Genomic DNA, 23,112 nt, shown 5'->3' with positions numbered 1-23,112 from the left:
AATATCTGTAACTGCTTTTTACAGGGTCAGCAAGGTATTCAACCTTAATACCTTGCCGGCGATATATGTTTTTTACAGTCGTTGGGTTATAATTGTTTATCCCGTCGGCGGAGTGTTTTGAAAAATGTTGGTGTCTCCTGATGCCTAAAGTCATAAGGTAGGCATGGTATTTGAATACCACCCTGTCGGCTACATTTTAGCCGACATTGTATGGGTTATAGACCCTGCCGACTAATTATGTGAAAAATCCTTGTATCTACTGTGTTCAGAGTTGTTATAAGCCGGCATGTTAGTTGAATACGACCTTGCCGACTATTATTTAGTCGGCATGTATTATAGTTATCGACCCTGCCGACTATTGTTTAGCCGACAAAGATTATAGTTGTCGACCCTGCCGACTATTGAATTTTTCTTTTTAATTTTTCTTGTTTAGGTTGCAAAATGGAAAGAAGAAGAATGTTACTCCTCCTTCAATACCTCCTCGTGTTGGTGAAAAGCTCTTGACTGCAACACATCGAGGGGCATTAGTTGATCCGGGAACGCTCAAGATCCGTGAACGGGATGATTTTCAACCACCACATGAACCCAGTGATTCAGATGAAACTCCAGATGAATACCAATCAAATCCATTTGTTAGAAGAGGTAATGATCATGATGGTGTTGAAAGAACTTCGGCTGCTGGAGGAGATGATGAGCATGATGATGATGATCAAGACATGTCACCTGTTGGAGGAGGTAATGATGATGGTGATAATAATGATGGAGATAAAGATAAAGATAAGGATGGTGAAATTGTTGAAGAGGAAGAAGAAGAAGAAGAAGAAGAATGTGGAGAAAAAACAGGTAATGATCAACAAACTGAAACTGAAACTGCAACTACAACCGCTACCGGAAGATCGAAGAGGGTTATCACTGAACCAGCCGATTCCCACATGCTTCCCAGTCACTTGAAGGTCGCACTGAAACCAGGTCAGCCTCCATTAGGGACCCCAGAAGATGGTGGACATGTTCTTTTTGGATACAAAGACTCATGGGCACGTGAAATCCATGGTGTTATCATAAGTAATCTCAATAAAACTTTGTTTTTATTTAAGTGTGTCTATTTATCTTAAATTTGCTTCAAGTGTTTGTATTTGTTTTAATTTTGTGTTTTTGATACTTGGGATCACAAGCGCGTTATCCGTCTTATGAGGCACCAAGCTTCAAGCACTATGATGACGTTATGGCCACTTGACATAAGATTCTTACTAAACTTTGTGTTTGCATAGGTTTGGGTATATGAGCACTTCCATTCTTTGGTGAAAGGAAACCCCCATATCAAAGTGAACACTAAGCTTGCGATTAATAAGCCAAGAGGACAGAGATACAGTTTTAGTGGTGCTCAGGGTAAGGATATGCCATAACAGCTTATCAACATGCTAGTCGCCTTGGACAAAATGACTGCGGATAAGGTAATATTTGATCCTTATAGAGATGATAGAAATGAAGGTATAAGGAAAAGGAGAGATGATGTTGCATTATACTACGGTCCCTTGTTTTACCCCCAAGGATTTTCAATGTACGATCCACAACGGGTTTTGCGACAACTGGGTTACATCCAAGATGTACCTCATCTCGGTGATGATCCGTTCTTTAAAGTGGTAAGGGGGGAGTGCAACACGTCCCAAAAAAGTATTGACGTCTGTTACGCTCCACCACCAGTGAATTCTCATTGGGACGATAGAAGTGACCGTAAAATCGATACGAGTCTTTTGGACGAGGTGACCGAAGGTCATGAAGCTCATGAAGATTACATGTCGTGGTACTTGGGGTTTTGCTCGTCCTAGTGTGAGTAGGAAAGAGAATGTTGAACAAACGGCTCGTAAGAGGAAGATGCCACCGAAAGATCCAACAACAAGTCTTAAGAACTTTGTAAGTATTTTAGACTTGCTCTTATTGTTTTAAGATTACATTATCGAATCATTTTATTAATTGTTTGTTGTTTAATAGAAGGAGCATTTGAAGACCCTTGTGAAGATGATGTGTTTCTCGAGAGAAAGAGTAGAGCATTTGTCAATTGAAGAGCAAACTAAGCACATTGACTATGCTATCAATGTTGACAATGAAGATGCCACCGAAATGTTCCAGCAAGCTAATGCTCAACTAAAAAGGGAAGCACAAGCCAAGAGGAATGTTGAACAAAAGATGGCTCGTATCAGTGGTGGTGGTAGCGGTAGTGGTCGTGGAAATGATAAACGGGGCTGTGGCGGTGGTCGTGGTCGTGAATGAATGCATTTTTAGTTTATTTCTTTATGTGTTGGACAAATGTTAAGGTTAATAGTTGGACAAATGTTTTTTTAAGGTTTATGGGACACATGTTTTCTCATTTTGAACAAATGTTGGATTTCTAGTTGTTGAATGAATGGTTTGTTTAGCGATGTTAAGTTTCAATAATATCGTCGGCAGGGTCTTGAGTGAATTTTTGTTATGTTACAGTGCCGACTAAACGAGAACCGGCAAGGTTGTGAAATGGCAGACTTCCGGCCCTGACAGCAGAACAAGAAAGATACCAGGGTCGGCAAGGTAAGAAAATTAAAACCTTGCCGACTATTTGTTAGTCGGCGGCAATGTAATGAACAAATTCCTTGCCGACTTAAAACAGCAGAAAATGACCTTCTCTTGTGTTACAAAAATCATAACGTCGTAAGAAAATTACTACCCTACCAGCTATGTGTTAGTCGGCGGTGTATTAAACAAATAGCTTGCCGACCATATGCAACAAAATATCACCTTCTCCTGTGTATGAAAATTGTCATAGCCGGCAGGGTAAGAAAATTACGTCCCCGCCGACGGTTTGTTAGTCGGCATATTGGGGAAACACAAACCTAGCCGGCGAGTTCAAAATTCAAATTTTTGCAAGTACAACTGCACTGATTGACTACCCTAACGGCCAAATTTGGGCACCATCCTATAAATACATTAGTTCTCTCTACAAAGCAACACACACCTAGTTCCATATACTCTCCAAAGCTCATATCATCATATACTCTTTTTAACTCTCCCAATACCTCTACATACAAAGCAATGGCATCATTTGATTCAAATGAAGATCTATCCATCACCAAAGCATGGTACGCGGAAACTCGAGTTAGAAATCAGTCCTCCGTAAGGGTAGATGCCGAAATCTTTTGGGCAAGGGTATACAACAAATATAGGCAAGAGCTTGGGAATCCGAATGGAAGAAGTGTTCAACAGATCCATGATAGGCACATAGTCATAGAAAATGCGATACTTGCTTTTTTAGCTATCCAAAAACGGATTTTGAATGATAGCCACTTTAACTTGTCCATTGAACAATTTGTAAGTATTTTTGTGGTTTATTTTACGTGATCCATGTTGTTTTATCTCCCAATGAAACACCACTGACTAAGTAAGTTTGTGTTGTGTTTTTGTAGCATGAATCGGTGAAAGCGCGCTACTTGGAGGAAAAGGGGGAAGCATTCGCATTTGATGCAAGCTATCACTTCATGGTATCCAAGATTTCGGAGTATGCCCCGGAGATGATGGAGAGTGAATGGGACTCGGATTCCTCCGAAGAAGATTGATGGTTTTAGAAGATTTTGTGTAGGTTTTGTGGGTAGACCTCTATGTAAACCCTCACGAGACTATAACTCGTCCACTAGGGTCGCCTAGGGGTTCAAAGACTTGATGTACGTGCTAAGTGCATTCGTTATTCCTACGACAAGGAGTTATATTTTATGTTTCAATCAATGTAGTAACAAAAGTTGCATGAATAAAGTGAATTACAGCTTTCAAGAATATGTTTTCGTTTGGGTATAGTCAAATGTCAGCAAGGTAGTAAGATTACTACAGTGTCGACTATAACTTAGCTGACAAGGTGAGAAGTTAAATAGATGCCGAATAATGGTTAGACGGCAAGGTACGAAATCAATAAATGTCGACTACTGAAGCATTTACAACAGTCTCCTGTGTGTCAAAAATAATACAATCGACATCCTCGTCATTCATCGACCTACCCGGCCAGAGCTAGTCGGCATTTTCTTCATTCGTCGACCTTGTCGGCCATAGCTAGTCGGCATTGTCTTCAATCGTCGACCTTGCCGACTTTTCACATTTTCAGAACTGAAAGTGTTGATTGAACTCATGAGACAAAAGTTTTAATCTACTCAATTCATAATTTCAGAAGTTTTTAGTCTACTCAATTAATCAATCTAAACTTAATTAATTAAGCTAATCAGATTTTTAACAAGGATATATTAGCCATCTAGAAAGTACAAGGTTAAGGGGTGTCCTGTTTTACTTCAAAATAACCCAAATTTTGTCTCATTAGGTATATCCCAACTAATCTGGTATACCCCAATCTCGCCAGGATATATAAGCAGGCGGAAGTTACCAACTCTCCTACAATAAGAAAAAAAAATTAATTTCATAAATATTCACTATTTTTCCTGTTTTACTCGTCGTCTCATTCCCAAGACAAGAAGCAAAAAGACAAACTTATTTATGTTAATACCATACATCAAGAGTACATATACGTGATATGTAAAGAAAAAGTCATCTTAAAATTGGAATTCCGCCATCTAATGGGCTAATCAAAATCCAGAACTCTGCCTTTATATAGGGGACCAAGGGAGTAGTTAGTTTCACCAAAACTTTTCTTTTATCAAAATGAGGGGCAAACCATAGTACTCCTTTTGTAATATCGCCTTTCTATCGTTTGCTTGTGCCATTCTTCCATCGGCTTTGTTACATACACAACGAAGTGTATGCACCGAGAGGATCCAACTGCAGAAAGGTCACCCTCTCTGCATTGGGATAGGGTTGAGGCATGAGTGAGCCCCACCCCCTCTCACACGGTGCATACACTTCGTTGTGTATAAATCATTTTCGTTCTTCCATAACTAATAGAGGAAAAATCGGCGACCAGCTTACATTGTTATCATGAAATTGTTATCTTTAAGATGTAACGGCTCAACCCCCAGGGCGCTCCTAAACCAAACAGAACCAGATATGACAGTCGTTTTCTATCAACCTGAAACCAATGATTACTAAACCAATAGATACAATACATTTCTCTCATTATAAACGAATTTAGCAAAGTGAAAAATACTAGAACCCCCTACTATATGGGTTCAATATATAGAAGCCCCACTAAATGGTCCTCCCCTATCAACTCCATACTTTCACTTTTTAATATTTCTAGGCCCAAAACTTTAGATTTCAGGGCTTGGTAATAAAGTTTAGGGTTTGGGAGAAATTCGTAATACCAAAAATGCCCTTTACTATATATACCTAATGAAATAGGCTATATGTTTCATTTCCAGATTCATTTTCATTTTCATTTTCACTTTCTCTTACTTCTCTCTCGTCTCTGCTCTGAAGAAAATTAGGGTTTTTTGATCATGCCGAAAGAAAACGATTGTAGAGAGCAAGAAAACGATTCTCGCTCCACCGATATCCGTCGATGACGTTTAATTCAACGCTTCTTCTAGTTTTATTGTATGATTTTACAGTAGAATAAACGAATCCGAGAGAAGATTTCAATCAACTAATCTGCAGATTCAACTCAGATTCATCAACAAGCTAATTATACAGGTAAGTATCCTCTTCTCTTTGTGATGATGCTTCGGTTTAGAGATTTTAGTTGATTTATTTTGGATTCAAATTTCAGAAAAGTATTTCAAAACCTAAATCTTCAGATGCTTTTCAATCGACTTATCTGAATCGACATCAGAGCTTAGATTCACCATCATCTACTTACTCTGGTTGTTTTGATGTAGAACTTTCGGAAAAAAATTGAACAAAAATTTCCGATCTGTTCATCGTCAAAATCGTTGTATACCTCTATTTCTATCTTCGATCTAATAACTGATTTGAGATTCGATATCAGTAAATCATCCTCTCTATTACCCATAGATTTGATTTGAATTTTTTTCACTTTTAGTTTTTGATTTTCATTTATACATGATAGATTACATGAAATGGTGGTAGGAATTTAGTTGAGGTGAAGGATTTAGAGAAGGATTTTTGAGCTGGTGGTGGTGCTGGAGCTGTAGGTAGTATGAGTGGTGAAGAAATAAGTAAATTGAATCCAGGCACGAATTTGTTTGTTATTGTTGATGTTTTTATTTGTTGTTGTTTACATTTCAATTTGAAAATGTCTGTGAAATGAACTCATAATGCGATTTCATCTATTCTTTGAGGCGATACAAACTTAAAACCTCTAGTTCAAGTATTTAGATATAAAATCTACTGGTAATATCACAAGATCGGCTTTGATTACTTGTTTCTGACTCAGATTCGACTCATTATGCTGTGTTAGAAACTCAGTTGAATGAGAAACTGTTCAATGACGATATTCGTAAGGGGTCTGTGGTTCAATTATTTGATTACATGAGTCATACTATTCAGAATCGGAAGTAAGTTTATTTAAATTTCGATCTAATTTTAGGTTTAATTTCAATTTTTTGGTATTGCGAATCTTTGAAATGATTCTCAGTTCAGATTATTAGTAGGTTTAATCTGATATTGGTGTTGGTTAAACTAGAAATTATACTGTGTTATTGTGTTTATCAGCTAAGAATATAGATTTTGTGGTGTGTGTGCCTGCCGTTTGATATGGATTACTAAGCACTTATATCTATGAATACTCTGTTGAATGCTTGGTGAACTATTAAGCAAGTTGGATCCAAACAGTTACAGGGTATCCGTAAAGGTCTACGTGGTGATTCTGTTGTATTGATGGGAAAGAACACTATGATGAAGCGTTCTGTTATACTTCATGCTGAAAAGACTGGAAACTAAGGTGAGTGAGGAAGTGGCTAAGTACAAGGTTTGTTTACTTGGATATGTTTTTAGTTTGGATTTGTTGTTTAGATTAGAAACACTTGTTTATGCGGTATTATATGCTTGATGAAGTTACATAAATTAGGTACTCTAAAATGATACTGAGTCCTTTGGATCAGCTTATGATCGTTACTTGCGGTGTGGAGGAGTAAGTAAATTACATTACATTACAAAAAAGTGTTTTCTGGATATTCGGTATGGTACTGAGTTGTATGGTTTTGAATTTTCATTCAGCAAGCTCTGTCGTTTAGTGGTGAAGAATCTGGTAGATCTTTAGGTGATGGAGGAATGCTTGGTCATCAGATGGATGATCCACGTATGCTTGGTCTTCGGAGATTTCCCCTTCTTCCAGGCATGGTTCCTCCTAAGAGCAGGTATATGGGACTTCCAAGCATCAAACAAGAGATTCCCCTTCTTCTAGATGCATCTACCACTTTATTTGTGGAAGGGTTTCCTGCATTTTGTACACGACGCGAAGTGTCTCGTATCCTTTTATCTGCAGACTATATCTTCATGTATTTCTTTGTTACGCTTTTTTTCATCTTGTCATCAGTTGTTAGACCTTCATTTGGGCTTGCAAATAGCTTTCTTCCTTTTGTAGGTTTTAAAGAAGTGAGACTTGTGAGCAAGGAGTCTCGTCATGTAAGTGAATCCAGTATCCTTGTACATAGTTAGGTTTTTATTTTCGTACTCGTGGTCTCAGGATAATTTTGTTTGTTGCAGTCTGGAGAAGATCCACTTGTCCCGTGTTTTGTTGATTTTATCAATCCTGCACAGGCAACAACTGTGTTGGACACCTTACAAGGTGAAAAAAAAAGCTTACTCTTCTTCTTTCTTCACTTTATGTGAAACTTAGCATCATCTGTATACACAAATTCATTTTACCTTGTCTCCTTACTACTTCTTATCATGCTACAATAAGCAGTAAGTATACTGGATTGATGTCTAAATAATTTTATATACCATTTACCATAAACAACCTATTTGCTGCAATGTGCTTAGTATGGTATGACTGCAAAAGCATTGGAAACAAAGAAATAAATACAACTGAAGCTTCGTCATTTGTGCCTCTATATGCTGAAAATATTGCAACAAATGTTTTTGACATCCCTGAGTTTTGCTTTCAGCGACTGTGCTCTGCTAATCTCTGTTTCTGCCTTAAGGGGTTTTGCTCTAGAAGCTGGGGACTTGCCGAAGTTTAATCAGGTTGGTTATTGTCTTCTTTTGTAAGTTATCTGACTTTTTTTGGATGTGTAACTATTAGTTACACATGCTAATTAGATGTGTAACTTCTAGGTACACAAGCTAAATGGATGTGTAACTAAGAGTTACACATGCTAATTAGATGTGTAACTTATAGATACACGTTCTAATTGAATTACTAGTTAGTTAGATGTGTAACTTATAGATACACGTTCTGATTGGAGCAGCAATGGTTGAGGCAATGGGGGAGCAGCAATGGTTGATTAGATGTGTAATTTCTAGTTACACATGCTAAATAGATGTGTAATTTCTAGTTACACATGCTAATTAGATGTGTAACCTTTACTTACACATACTTTGCTTTAGGTAACTTAGGCTTGCAAGTTCATGATGAATGACATATTCCATATACAGGTGTAACTCCTAGTTACACAAGCCAGATGCATGTGTATCTCCTAGTTACACATGTTAGATGCATGTGTAACTCTCAGTTACACAATTCAGATGCATGTGTAACTACTAGTTACACTAGTCAGATGCTTGTGAAACTGAATATACATTGGTGTATGTACTGTTCATTTTGATCTTATAAATATTGATTGCTTGTTGTTATATTTCAGGTTTCAGATAACTTCATAAAAGCTAATTGCTTAAACGTGGTAATGGTCTCGCTGGAACTGGAGTTGACGCTGAATACACAAGTCAGATGCATGTGTAACTCTCAATTACACTAGATAGACACATATGTAACTCTCAATTACATTAGACAGATGTGTGTGTAAATTCTAGTTACACATGCTAAAAAATTGTTGTTAATGAATATTAAAGTAATACATGTATTTTTTTTTGTGTTCTATTTTTGATGTCTATTTTCTGCATATATATACAAGTGTAACTTTGCATTACACATGTCGTAAGGATGTGTAACTTTTGGTTACACTTGCCATATGCATGTGTAACTTCTATTTACACATTCGCAATGTACTTTAATAATTTCAGGCCTAGATTTAATAATTTCGGGCCTAGATTTAAATTTTATTTAATTATAGGCTTGACAATATGCATAAGGGTATCAAGATCTTTTAAATTTGGGGCCTAGATTTAAACTTCTTTTAATTAAGGGCCTTATATTATGGGTTATCCATGGGTGGGGCCTGAGCATCATTTTCCCTTTAGCAAATAAATAGACCCGACACATAAAAACTAAAAATACAATATCAGAAAAATTACTGTACCTCAACTAATTACAACGTTCAGATACCATTCTCAGTATGTTGAAAGAAACCTGAGATCCGAGAACTGTTCCCTGGGGATTGATAGACCGGTGTGGTTAAAGGAACTGTTGAAAACTCGGTATCTGAATTTTCAGGCTGCAGAAGATTTCCTCGAGGGGGCAGTGGACTTAAGCTGCTCGGGCGATTAACTGATGAATTCCTTGAAGAACTAGAGGCAGAATTCTTTGTTCTATAATCCAAAACAGAACCAGCCCTACCTGCCAGGCTTGAATTTTTTTCCTCTGCGCTGTCGCCCTTGGAATTAGCAGCGGCTTCCATGAGCTCTCTTCTCTCTCTTTCTTCGGTTTCTTTGAGAAGAAAATCAACCCATAGATCTGCGAAGGACTGAAAAAGAAAGGTGATCTGTTAGTCCCTGTCCTTTATCTATTACATCAGTATTTTCATTTACTCTTTAGATGTTGAAATTGCATCCTACTGTACAAGAGTTATTTTCATGCATGCTACACAAAATAGCATGTCCACATAACATCCCGTTACAAGTTACACTGGACATCACGGCCATTATAAGAGATTTCCTTCTCATATTTTTGCCTTGCCTAGAAAACATGTGATTTTGGTTCCTTGGCCAAAAAAATGCCCACTTGCTTAAATCTAAGATCTTTTGTGATGACTATTTCTAAAATTTAAAGGAGAAAATTCGTCGAAATCTTCTACTTTACATATGCTTCAGATGGGCTTTTTCCCAAGTAGCGTATACTTTAACAAAATTAACAAGTGAAGACAGTATCATCAACTAAGAAAATCTAACCTGGTTATCAGTGGGCACAGGAGCGGATGCTTCGGATGAGCTTCCTCCCAGTATGCCTCCAACTAGACGTCCAGGGAAACCAAGAACTCCTCGTACAACACCTTTACCCGCACCTTGCTGCGCCATACCTATTCTTTGCTTATCATCTTCAGAGAAGCCCAGCATGCGAACCATAAGGTCCAAAACCTGTCAATCTCCAAGTTTTCCATCCATTTGTGAGCATGTTAATTTAACACTCTTTTCACAACTTAAAGTGAAATTCAGTATTACATCATGCGGGTAAACAAGAAACGGCACAACTGCTTTACGTTGACTACAACTTGGTAAATCAAGGTGGACATTATTATGCAACAAGTAAGGACCAAGCATCTAATATGAGATATTCTTTTCCCAGAACTATCTGCCTATCTGGTAATGTTTAATCTAGCAAAAATCTCCTGGTTAGAAATCGTGGACCTCGGATGTTCAGCGCATGACATCATCTGCTGCAGAGGACAATCCTGAGCATGTACATTCTAAACTGAATACGTGTTATTAAATGAGTTTTTAATAGAAGAACGATCCTTACCTCTTTACTATGGTTCCTATGAAAATAGGTCACCAGTAACTTAATCACAATTCGCCTGCAATGGAATTAGCCATCCATCATTAGAAGGTGGCTTCCATCATTAAGGTGGATGAAAACATCATAAAAGATGTACTAACCTGTCAACAAAGAAGTCTGAATCAACAGACATTCTATTAAGCCTTGTCATACTTTGCTCAAGAGCGCGGCGTAGTTTCATATTGTCCTCCTCCAGTTTGTGAACTCTACTTTTTCCTTCCAAGAGCAACATTTCAGTTTGTGAAAGCTTTTCAAGTGTTTCATCCTTTTCATGCTTTGCAATGTCTATCCGTTGATTTGCATCCTAGTTGAAACCAAAAAAGAAAAATAAATAATCAAATATTTACGGTTTGGGTACTAGTCATCTTTAAAATGCTGAAAAATGAAAGTAATTACACACCAAGACAAAACGTATATAAAGGAAGCGTGAAAAATAGAATGTTGTTTTTTTATTACTTTTGTTTGCTATGAAGTTGACTATATTAATCATCGCATAAGAATAACATTCCAAAAAGTACACATATTAATGGCTTGTGAAGGGGTAGCAACATATTCCTACTTCTAGTACAGTAGTAACTAACTAGCGCATCATATACCCATCTTAGAAGAAGTACAAAAAGGTTGAAAGAGCAGAAAAAGGATCCACAACAAGAGACAAGAAACTTAGTACGGTACTTAGTACCACAGCATAAAAAACAGAAACAAATCAAACCATCTTCGTGTAAAGTAAAACATGAATGGAAGAAAGAACAGGAAAAAGAAAAAATGAGATAGTGACAAACATGCTCATCTAGTCTAGGATATGTAAAAGACAAGAATGTAGTAATGAAATTAAAAGACACTCACACATTTGTAAGCAAAGGATACTTTGGGAAGAAAGAATAGCTATAAAACCATACCTTCAAAAGCTCAGACAATCTAGCTAATTCTTCTCTCACAAGAGCCAAATCTCCTTCTAGGCGATCCTGTGCAAAGGTAAAAAACCAGCAAACACATAATTACATTGTAGTTCTTAATAGAGTACCCCATTTAAATAAAGAACATATGCACAGAAGTAGATATGAATTTTACCTTGGCTTCACTTTCAGCATAATATTGGCCAAGAGCACCCTGAAGATTCATAAGTTCAACGTTTTTAGCATCAATTGTGCGCATGCAGCTAGATAGCTTTTCCTTAAGATCGTTGACCATTTCCTTTGACTTCTGAAGCTCATCGTTATTATTCTTCTTAACCTCTTCCTGGTCTGTTATCGCTTGCTGTAGAGCTTTTTCCAGGCTTAATATTTTTGAACTTTGGTAGTCACAACTTGCTCGAAGTTCCTCAATGATTTTGCTATCCTCGTCCATTTTATCTGATTCTTCAAGTTCCTAGTCAAAGATTGCAGGAAAAAAAAATTCAACTCTGAAGCTGGACGAACAAGATAAACCAAGAGATGCAGAACCAGATTTCACAAAACATTTTGCTCGTGCGTGCACATGAAATATTGCAAGGCAATGGTACCCAAAAATCTTTATAGATGCCCCTCATGCTAAAACCAAAAACTTTGCAGCGTAAGACCCACAAAGGGTTGCTCTTTTTTTACCCCTGAGAAGTGCTAGGTAACCAACTTTATTGCTGAATAGTCTCCAGTATTACATCAAAAGCATCGTTTTTTTTTGTTTTTGTTTTTTTAAAAAAAGCACCCAAATCAGAGTACCTTTTCAAAGAACAGGTCTCCAACTAAGACAATACAACTAACATTTGGACAGGAATGACCCTAGCAAGATGAAGTCAAAGGATGCTGCTTGGGAAAAAAAGGGTATATGAAGTCGGGTTAATGCGCTACGTTCTTGAAGCTCTGCTCCATACATTTGGAATTATTGGAGAACTTTACCACCCCAACTTACAACAACATGAGACTTACATAATCGAAAACACAAAAAAAAACTCTCCAGTCAAACCACTTCATGGTGGATAATTCTGCTAGCACAAGAGAATAATACTGGCTAGGTTGCTTAAATCACTACTTGAACAAGATCAAAATTAGATATTTAATATGAAGTCTCAAACAATAGAGAAGCATAACAGTCCCAAATTAGGCTGCACATAAATTGTATATATACTAATATCAGGTAGCAGTATGCCAACATCCTTTAACAAGTTAATGGAATAGTACACAAGATAAAACCATAAGTTTTGATAGAGTCAAAGTAGAAAAACATGTCTTTGTCATATATATCAAACAACAAAGTTCCAACTTCTAAAGTGAACCACCTCTATCAATCGGTCTTTAAACTCTTAATTTTAATAAAAGCTAGAGAAATAGAATACGAAAATGAAGCAAAACACAAGCATAATTTTCACTTATCGCATATTAAGAAAGTTGAGGACAACCAACCTTATCTAACAAGTGCTGCTTGAGCCTAGTCAACTCTTGCAAAACTTTATCCCTTGCACGACAAGCTTCCTTCAAATCCTTCTCTAACTTTTGCATGGATAGCTCCATTTCTTCCTTTTGCGGGAACTGTACAGATGAATGTGCCTTCACGATGAAATAAAGTAAAGCGAGTGAGATGGAAAAATTAGATTTAATTATTAGTATGTGGGATAAGACGTCCAAAAAAGTCAACACACATGCCGGGTTGATAAAATGATGAGCATATTACAATTGAATGTAAAACTTCTCCTTCTGAGCTTTTCTGAAATTGTGTTAAGAAGGGATACGTATCTTTCAAGCGATTTAAGGTAATAAGCTAGTAGATAAGTTTGAACGTATATATAAAAGTAAACATAATTTTTAGGTCATGTTAATGTACCTATGGGAGATAAAATAACGCTTGTTTAGTGAAGTTCAACTGAATCAGAGTAATCTCATGATATCTTAAAACAATCAGAGAAACAAGTAAAATTACGAGGAAAAAAAAAATCCAGCACTTGCAGTTTTGAAAGCCGGCAAGCGGCACAACGTGGAACAAATCCATTATTTAAGCTCCAACAAGTTCATTCAATCAACAGAATAGAGGGCTACACGGGCATAGAGACAAAAATTGTGGATAAGACTTGAAGAATAACTTCTTCATGACACCCAACATTTCAAAAAGGCAACTTTCTCATGCTAATTCCAGCAATTTCAACTGCTGATTGTCATATCTTTGCCATTTTTCAAAGATATATAGGAATGCAAGAAATCTGCATATTAAATTTTTATTTGATGCATAATAGCAAAAAGAACCCATGAATGCTTATTCTGGTTAAGCTTTACAGAGAGAGTAACTTCTTTTCGAATGTACTCCGGATGAAAAGAGCTAAAGCACGGCAATTAGAAACCATAGGAATGCTCGGCCATAAGGTCCATAAAAACTAATGATATTCAACTAATACAATTGTACATGTGATCCTGGTACACCCAACATAAGCGTAAATACCTCATTTAATTTAGTTGGACGACTATCTGAAGAGTCTGGGTTATCCGCATCACCATCAGCACGTAAAGACTTTGGACTTCTTTCTACGACAGCCTGAAGTTCAGCCTTCTCTATCTACAACAAATGATATAATATGTGGTAGACTTAGGACTCCATAAAATTAATCCTTATAGAACAAGTTTCATAAGAAAAGACTAGCAACAACAAGCAACAAGGTGTTCGTTCACATATACAACTAAAGAACAGACTGAACTCATCGACCTTAAGATTGGTGTTTTCCTGCTCTAAGGTGGCAATAACTCCTTTTAATCGCTCAATAATCTCATTTGTTTCTTCTTCATTGTCCCTTCTCGTCAGCTCTGATTGAAGTCGTCTGATTTCTGATAACTTATCATTCAATTGATTTTGTAGTTGTTTCATCTCAGTCATATCCTGCAACCCAATAACAAAATCCCAGTTAAAAATGATAAAAAGAACATATAAAACATGAGAAAACAAACAAACAGAAGATGTGGAACTGAACAGTCAGCCTCTTAATGCATGACTGAAAGAGAAGAAAAGAGGATCTATGCCGGAAGGCCTGGAACTGTAAGTTTGGCATTTCTCATTCCCACCTAAGAACACAAGTTATGTAAAAACCCACGCTATGGGTGACTGATAAAGTGTGATGAATTCTGTTGCACCGACAGCTTAACTAAAGGTGGTTTAGTCACTCAAACAAATTGGAAGATAACTACAGATTTTTTTCACCCACAAAACATAATACACCACACAGTCTATCATGCAGAAGATCACTCACTAAATATCTGGTAAAAACTGAGATAATGTCAATCCCGTATGGATAATGATTGGGAGGATGAACATGTCCTTCACTGAATGTCCAAGAAAGCCAAGTGCAATGATGGGCTATATCAAACAAAAGCAATACCATGACTAGTGCACCAGACATAAACAATATGTTAACATCACGTAAATAAGTTCGAAAACCATTCCGTACTCAAACAAACAAAAGCGATATCATGACTGGTGCAGCAGCAGTAATCAATATATGAATCTTATATCTACACAGAGAAATGAATGCGAGACTATGATGAAAAGTCTCAGGCAGAACTCACTCTGTTTTTCTGCGTCTTCAAAGCAAGGAGCTCCTTCTGAAAAGATTCATTCAATTTTTGTTCCTCTAGAAAGAGACAGATGAATCAGACAAGAAAGCAAAAATAAAAGATACAGCGAACTTAAATCTTAACATTCAGCAAAAAGTACCAGTAAATTTTGAATGTATGTTTGCTGAACTTTCACGCTCTCTACCAAGCTCCATCTTTAACTTCTTTATCTCTGAATCATAATTAGCTTGGATTGCCACCAGGGATCTGTTCTTCTCTTCCAGCAAATCTGCGAGCTCCTACAAAGCATTCACATTCTGTTACCAAGCTCATCAATATGTGTGTATATTTAAATTAACTCTCATACTCATCTCATACTATATGTAGTTTTAAGGAGATTTCATAGTTTACTTAAGGCACGATAATAAGCCAGAGAACGAAATCCCAATAGCTGAAGAAGAAAAAAACAAAAGAAACTTAAGACTCAAAATATACAGTGCTACACGAAAGAAAAACAGGAAATTCCCATTACATTTTCATTCCGCGGAAGGTTTTCAACAGACCGTAAAGTATCTGCATTCCCATTGCTAAAAGTGTCCTGTTTAATTACACTTTTGTGTGTGTGGTTTCCAATAGAATGGTTGTTTACATGAGCTGTCAGCTTGTGTTGCCTGTTGGGAGATTGTTCACCAACCCCCTACATCAATATCAAATAGACATCAGCAAAGACTTGACAATGTACATAAATTTTGATGAAGACGTGAGAACCTGAAAGTTGAAACCTTCAAAAATGGTATTGTAATTCAACAAGGCAGTCATTACACGTGAAAGAATAAAGTTCTAAAGCTTCATGGGATTTTTTTTTTTTTTAAAGTACGCCTGAAAGTTTCAAAATTTGCATAATCGTAGCGAGGAATCATGACCTGAAGATTATGTATGTGAATACAAACACCAGATGGTAAGAACATACAGAACTAACTAAAGTTACTAGACTGCTAAGCATAATCATATACTCGGAACTGGAGTGAAAACCTTATATTAAAGCACAGAAATTAGTTAAGCCTGCTCTTTTTTTTTGTTCTACAATTATCAGGCACAAGATATTAAGAGAGACAGGGGGCCACTCACTGTGTAAAGAATTACGAAATGAATGGATTATTTGAACAGTAACAGAAAAAAATATTGTTACGGAAAGGCTGATAGATAGCTTTGAATCTATGCAGAAGTGTGAAACCAGTTAAGCAACAATACAAGAATAACGTAAAATGAGAGTATGTACATTAAATAGATAATTTCGCGTTGATCTCTTTTAGAACAATAAATGCAAAATGCAATACCTTATGTACATTTCTTTTATTGAAAGTTTCATTTTTAGATGCATGCTGCGAAGCATTTGCTGCCTCCAAGTTCTTTCTCAGCATCTCATTTTCTCCATGCAATCTGGAGAGTTTTTCCTGTTTCAAACAAGCAATATCTAACCATTTACTGCTTTAACCAAACCTCGATCACTAACACAATAAAATGTTAAATGGGAGTTTGTACATGTTAAGGATAAAGAGGCCTTTTCATTTGCTAATATTTAGTAAAGTGCTACAAGGATAGATGCCCACTGTAAATATGAAAATAAACTCCCTTCAACTTGGTTATTGAAAAATAAGAAGCCCAAAACATGGTTCCCCGTACGCACACCACTCAAAATATAACGTCTAAGGATGGCCAATACGCATAATAGGCCTTCGAGACTATGGCCAATACGAAAAATTGGGACCTATGGAGGGATCCTACACCCTAAAGCACCAACTCTCGCCTCTTGACAAAGGTGCCAGTCGGAATTCCAAAATTCTCAGTTCGGCAGGAACTTGATCAAACACCACATGCTTATCAACAGAAATTACAAACGGGCTAATAAACATGTAAATGAACCCCTTTGACCCACATCAAGTTACCTCTTTCTCTTTCAACAATGCTACATAGTTAACCGACAATGCTTTAATTTCAGCCTCAGATGCCTGGAATTTTTGAATCTCTGTTTTGTATTTTTCAATCTACAAAGCACAATAACTTAGCAACATAAGTTTCTGGGGCATGACAATGTTATTAAACAACAGATCAGCAAATGTATGTAATTAATGTGCACCAAACAGTTTTGAAGCCCGCGTACACTTCTTCGGACCACAATGACCAAAAAACAGGTTAACTAAGAAAAACAGCAAATTGTTAAATTCCTTCAAACAACCATACTAGGGTCGAGAGATAGATACGGAAAGGAACATCACATGACTGACTTTTAAGATTTAGACAACACATCTGAACAACTTTAAAATGATCTATGGATACTGGATGAACAAAGGCACCTTGGCAGCCTATGATTCTTTGAGTAAATTATGTACTTATATAAATAATAACAGATTCTCCCAAACCGAATTTCAGGCATTATATGTTCTGCTTGAGGAAACTGTGTCATAGTCGCAAAGAATCAAGACTGTACATCTTCCATGAATATGTCTATTCAACTTCTTAAGCACAACTTCTCTTACATGACTCAACTGTTAAAATCTAGGTTTCAGTGAACTGAAACAAAACAAAACAAAAAAGTGCATACTGGTTTATATGCCTATGATTAGCAGTTTCCTTAAGAGGTTGCAAACTGCTCAGAGATGCATCAACGAAAAGTTTGGAATGCTTTGTGGCATCACTTTGATTGAAGAGGTCAATATTATCAGAATGCAGTTAAACTAAGCAAAACAGCTTTATTTCTCTAATTTCAAAATGTTTAAAGGAAAAGAAAAACAAAAACAAACTAATTAAACATTTAACCTCAACTAAAAGAAAGAGAGAAAAAGAAAACGAAAAATACCTCAGATTTGAGAGCTGAATCACCACCACTTGATATAGGTGACCGCAGAGGAGAATTATTAGATTGGGCAAACCGATGAGAAATTCTCCGATTGAAAATAGGAGAATCTTCAGCAGCAGAATTAGAATTAGATCGATAGATTTCAAACTCTTCACCATCTGTAGCATCTTGAACTTCAAGAACGATTTGATTTAAATTTTCTTTGATATTTGCCAGTGAATTCCACATCATTCAATTCAATTCAACTCAAATCTATCTTTCTTGATTTCCCCCAATAACCAAAAACCTAATTTACCAGACAAAGTCCTGCTAATGTATCCTTAAAATTATTATGGATTTCTCGCGTGAATTTGGCCTGTAAATTCTTCGAAAAAAAATGTAGTAGTAATTTGGTAGATCTAAAAAGACAAACAACTAAATATATGACGGTCTCTTCATACTAATGTACTTACTATCGTGTAATACTGAAAGACAAAATAATACTTCCATTGTTTTTTTCTCTTGCCCATTTTTTTCGTAATTTTAATACATATCAGGGGTAAAATAGAAATGCGATTTTTCATCTACCCATCTCTTTTCTCTTCTTTCTTCTTCACCTCAAATCGACGCAGAAACCCATATATATATAAGGCCCTTTGGCCCCTTTGCCTGTTTCCAGCGATTGGGGATTTGAGTTTTCTCCATCTAAAAAGATTTTGAACCATTATAGAATCATGATACTAGACAATCTTCGTTACCATGAAGAATTTCATCACCATAACATCATCGTCACCGCCTCTTTCTATACTTCTCCACCAAACAGATGTCCGTGCCATCGCAAACCGGTACGCAGCACAATTACAGTTCTTATTAAAGTCTGCGGGCATCCAATTCAAAACCAATTGACAATGAGTGGAGAGGCCCTAATAGATTATAAACCGGAGGATCTTAAATAACCCAACTATGTGGGACTAATAATCTCAACACGCCCCCTCACGTGTAGCCTCGGTGGGTCTTACAAATACGTGGACAAATAAATCGGGTGACGCAGATTAAAGGTGCGGTCAACTGACTCGACACAAATAGCATGCTCTGATACCATATTAAAGTCTGCGGGTATCCAACTCAAAACCAATTGGAAATGAGTGGAAAGGCCCTAATAGATTATAAACCGCAGGATCTTAAATAACCCAACCATGTGGGACTAATAATCTCAACAGTTCTTTGTACCCAGAATCCCATATCTCATTCTCTTGCCCAGTACCTCTGGTTTCAAGCCACGAGGCCACATTCTCAATCGTCTGATCGATATTTATTGCAAATCAAATAACATTGTGTATGCGCGTTATTTGTTCGATAAAATTCCTAAACCAGATATTGTCTCAAGAACAACTCTAATATCGGCTTACTCTGAGTTAGGAAATGTAAACTTTGCTAAGTATATATTTGATGAAGCCCCTTTAAGTATTCGTGATACGGTTTCTTATAATGCAATGATTACTGGGTTTTCACATAATAATGACGGTTATAATGCAGTCAAATTTTTTAATGAGATGAGAAAATATGGGTTTAAACCGGATAATCTAACGTTTGCTAGTTATTGAGACACGGTGTTGAGACGCGTATCTGAGACTGATTAGGCGCTCACTGACGGGATGGTTTTTTTTTTTTTGAGATTCACCAGTATCTTGGAAGACTAAGAAGCAACAAACTGTGTCTCGTAGCTCGGCTGAAGCAGAATATCGTTCCATGGCGGCGGCTACATGTGAATTAAAATGGTTGAAACAATTACTCAGAGATTTGGGAGTTCACCATACACAAGCCATAGTCAATCAGCAATATATATTGCGAAGAACCCTGTCTTCATGAACGAACGAAACATATTGAAGTGGACTGTCATCTAGTCGGGGATGCGGTAATACAAAAAATTATTATACCTTCTTATACTCCTACCACAATACAGTTGGCGGATATATTCACAAAGTCGTTGGGGAAAGCTCAGTTTCATGCTATTTTGTCCAAAATGGGCATTTGTGACCTGCATGCTCCGTCTTGAGGGGGTATTGAGACACGGTGTTGAGACGCGTATCTGAGACTGATTAGGAAAGTCTCAACTATACACGTCTCTTAGAGATTGATTAGGAAAGTCTTACAGAATAAGACTTCCCAGCTCAGTAAGAATCCGAGACTGTTATGGAATATGCCGTAATTGGGACTCTTTATGTTAGTTTTGAGAAAGGGTCGTATTAGGAAAGAAGTTATTTGTTTACCAAGTAATGATTCCTATATAAATCATTGTAATCCGTTATATGAAAGAAGAAGAAACACCAAATTCTTAACACTAGTCTTCTAAGTGCGGCAGCGCTTGTAGCTCATGATGAAAGAGAGTGTAAACAGCTACATTGTAATGTAGTCAAAGCGGGAGCAGATTTATTCGTTTCAGTTTTAAATGCATTAATTTCTCTTTATGTGAAATGTGGATTTTCGTTGTTATCTCCAATGAGTGATGCTAGGAAATTGTTTGATCAAATGGAGAAGAGAGATGAACTGTCGTGGATGAATATGATCACTGGTTATGTTAGGAATGGAGAGATTGAATCTGCAAGGGAGCTTTTTGATGGGATGAATGAAAATTTACAGGTTGCATATAATACGATGATTTCAGGTTATGTTCAACATGGTTTCATGTTAAAGGCTTTAGAGATGTTTAAAAGCATGCATTTGGAGGGTATGGAGCTCGATGAGTTTACTTATACAAGTGTAATAAGTGGTTGTGCAAATTCTGGACTCTTTCTTATTGGTAAGCAAGTCCATGGCTCTATTCTGCGGACAGGATGGAGGCCAGCATCTAAACTTGCACTACCTGTGAACAATGCTTTGGTTACGTTATACTGTAAATGTGGGAAAGTCGACCAGGCTCGTCAAATTTTTGATAGTATGTTGGAGAAGGACCATGTCTCGTGGAATGCAATTTTATCGGGTTATGTTAGCGTTGGACGAATTGATGGTGCTAAAAATGTGTTCAATGCTATGCCAGAAAAGGATCTCCTAACATGGATGGTGATGATTTCGGGATTTGCACAGAATGGGTATGGAGAAGATGCGCTGAAGCTGTTCGACCAAATGAGAACCGAGGGCCTTGCTCCATGTGATTACTCGTTCGCAGGTGTGCATACATTTGTGTGTTTGGGGGCTTAAAACTTTTCACTAGAATACATAGAGGAACAACGACAGGCTTTTAAAAAAATGAACCAATACCATATAAGAATGAGTAAAGGTTATAGCTGAGCCCATCCCTTTGTGATTAAGAGAAAATGCAATATCATTGAATCTGGAGCTATAGAATTGAACCCAAAGGACATATAGATGTAAGAGATAAATTTATACGCTCAGGATATAGTCCTTATGTATATGTATCCTTTTCGTTTGCAGGTGCAATAACCGCATGTGCATCTCTTGGAGCATTGGAACATGGGGGGCAGCTCCATGCTCAGCTTATTCAGTTAGGGTTCAATTCAAGCCTCTCAGCAGGAAATGCATTGATAACAATGTATGCAAGATGTGGGGTTGTTGAAGCAGCCCATGTAGTATTTCATACGATGCCTTACATTGACTCTGTTTCTTGGAATTCCATGATAACAGCTCTTGGACAACATGGTCACGGACTTCAGGCACTAAAAGTCTTCGATCTGATGTTGCAAGAGAATATTAAACCAGACCGTATTACTTTCTTAATCGTTCTCACTGCTTGTAGCCATTCAGGTCTGGTCAAAGAAAGATGCAAGTATTTTGAATCAATGGATAATGTCTATGGAATAACCCCTGATGAAGATCATTATGCCCGTTTCATTGATTTACTTTGTCGAGCTGGGAAAATCTCAGAAGCTAATGATTTGATTCAAAACTTGCCTTTCAAACCAGGGGCACCTATATGGGAGGCACTTCTTAATGGTTGTCGGATTCATGGTAACATGGAAGTGGGTATTCAAGCTGCAGATCAGCTCTTTCAGTTAACACCTCAGCATGATGGGACATACATTCTGCTGGCTAATATGTATGCTGACGCCGGACGGAGGGAAGATATGGCAAAAGTAAGGATGATGATGAGGGAACGAGGGGTCAAGAAGGAACCTGGCTGTAGTTGGTTGGAGGTGGCAAACAAAGTTCATGTCTTCTTGGTAGATGACACAAGCCACCCACAGGTGCACGAAGTCTATACTTATCTTAGAGAACTGGGCGTTAAGATGAGGAAATTGGGTTATGTCCCTGATACCAAGTATGTGTTACACGATATGGAATCTGAGCAGAAGGAATATGGTTTGTCTACTCATAGTGAGAGACTTGCAGTAGGGTTTGGGCTTCTAAAGTTGCCTCGTGGAGCTACTGTCAGAGTTCTGAAGAACTTGAGGATGTGTGGGGATTGTCACACTGCCTTCAAGTTCATATCAAAGTTGGTTGAGAGAGAAATTGTTGTAAGAGATGGTAGGCGGTTTCACCACTTCAGGAACGGTGAATGTTCTTGTGGCAACTACTGGTGAAGAATATTAAGAAATCAAATTTGGTGTTTGGCAACTTGGACACTGGAGGACTTCGTGTATATTACCTTGAATTCTTTATTTCTATTTCTGCTTAGATCTCTCAAGGCATCAAACTGTAGACGAACAGTCTCGAAAAAATATCACGGGGTTGTAATGATTCTTGATTAGGCTATGTTAAGGACTTCTAGTGATTATCCTACCAGTTTTTCTTTTAATTTTGGTGGGGATGAAATTGCAGACATGGTTTAGGTTTCCTAATGTCCCATTCTACTTGCTTTTTTGGTAATGTCCAAATCTTCTTCTCCCTTAGAAGCCTTGACAAAATAAGCTCTCACGATCGAACGGTGATGAAACCCTCGCTTCTTATTGGCATAACTTTATTGGTTGAAATATTAAAAATTGGGTTACACTTTGTTTATATCAAGTATTTAACCGTTCGTTAGTAACGGCGTCGACAAAGAAGTAGGTGGACAACACTTCCGTCGGAATTTTAATCTAATTAATTTTGTTAGCCTCGCCAGAGTCTGAAGGTGA

The 23,112-nt window shown here is 37.3% G+C and overlaps 2 protein-coding genes and 1 pseudogene across 2 annotated transcripts; 2 read left to right on the top strand and 1 right to left on the bottom strand.

Moving 5' to 3' along the window:
• Nucleotides 1-6,781: 6,781 nt before the first annotated feature.
• Nucleotides 6,782-8,048, top strand: LOC113295690 (RNA-binding protein 2-like). Its single transcript, XM_026544017.1, has 5 exons — nucleotides 6,782-6,898; nucleotides 7,081-7,330; nucleotides 7,427-7,488; nucleotides 7,570-7,651; nucleotides 7,849-8,048. The coding sequence occupies exons 1-5, from the start codon at nucleotides 6,782-6,784 to the stop codon at nucleotides 8,046-8,048; spliced, it is 711 nt and encodes a 236-aa protein (XP_026399802.1).
• A 1,086-nt stretch (nucleotides 8,049-9,134) lies between these two features.
• On the bottom strand, nucleotides 9,135-18,499 carry LOC113299178 (golgin candidate 3-like). The gene is made up of 15 exons (XM_026548142.1): nucleotides 18,062-18,499; nucleotides 17,151-17,249; nucleotides 16,542-16,658; nucleotides 15,737-15,901; nucleotides 15,365-15,503; nucleotides 15,217-15,281; nucleotides 14,363-14,533; nucleotides 14,102-14,215; nucleotides 13,075-13,218; nucleotides 11,768-12,064; nucleotides 11,596-11,661; nucleotides 10,798-11,000; nucleotides 10,661-10,715; nucleotides 10,093-10,278; nucleotides 9,135-9,668 (listed from the first exon to the last, which is right to left on the bottom strand). Exons 1-15 carry the CDS (start codon nucleotides 18,290-18,292, stop codon nucleotides 9,303-9,305), a joined length of 2,418 nt encoding a protein of 805 aa, XP_026403927.1. The 5' UTR covers nucleotides 18,293-18,499; the 3' UTR covers nucleotides 9,135-9,302.
• On the top strand, nucleotides 18,484-22,777 carry LOC113295689 (annotated as a pseudogene).
• Nucleotides 22,778-23,112: the final 335 nt, after the last annotated feature.

Source organism: Papaver somniferum, chromosome 7 (genome assembly GCF_003573695.1).
Source record: "Papaver somniferum cultivar HN1 chromosome 7, ASM357369v1, whole genome shotgun sequence".
Classification (NCBI taxonomy): domain Eukaryota; kingdom Viridiplantae; phylum Streptophyta; class Magnoliopsida; order Ranunculales; family Papaveraceae; genus Papaver; species Papaver somniferum.
This window is presented reverse-complemented; position numbering and strand designations above follow the sequence as displayed.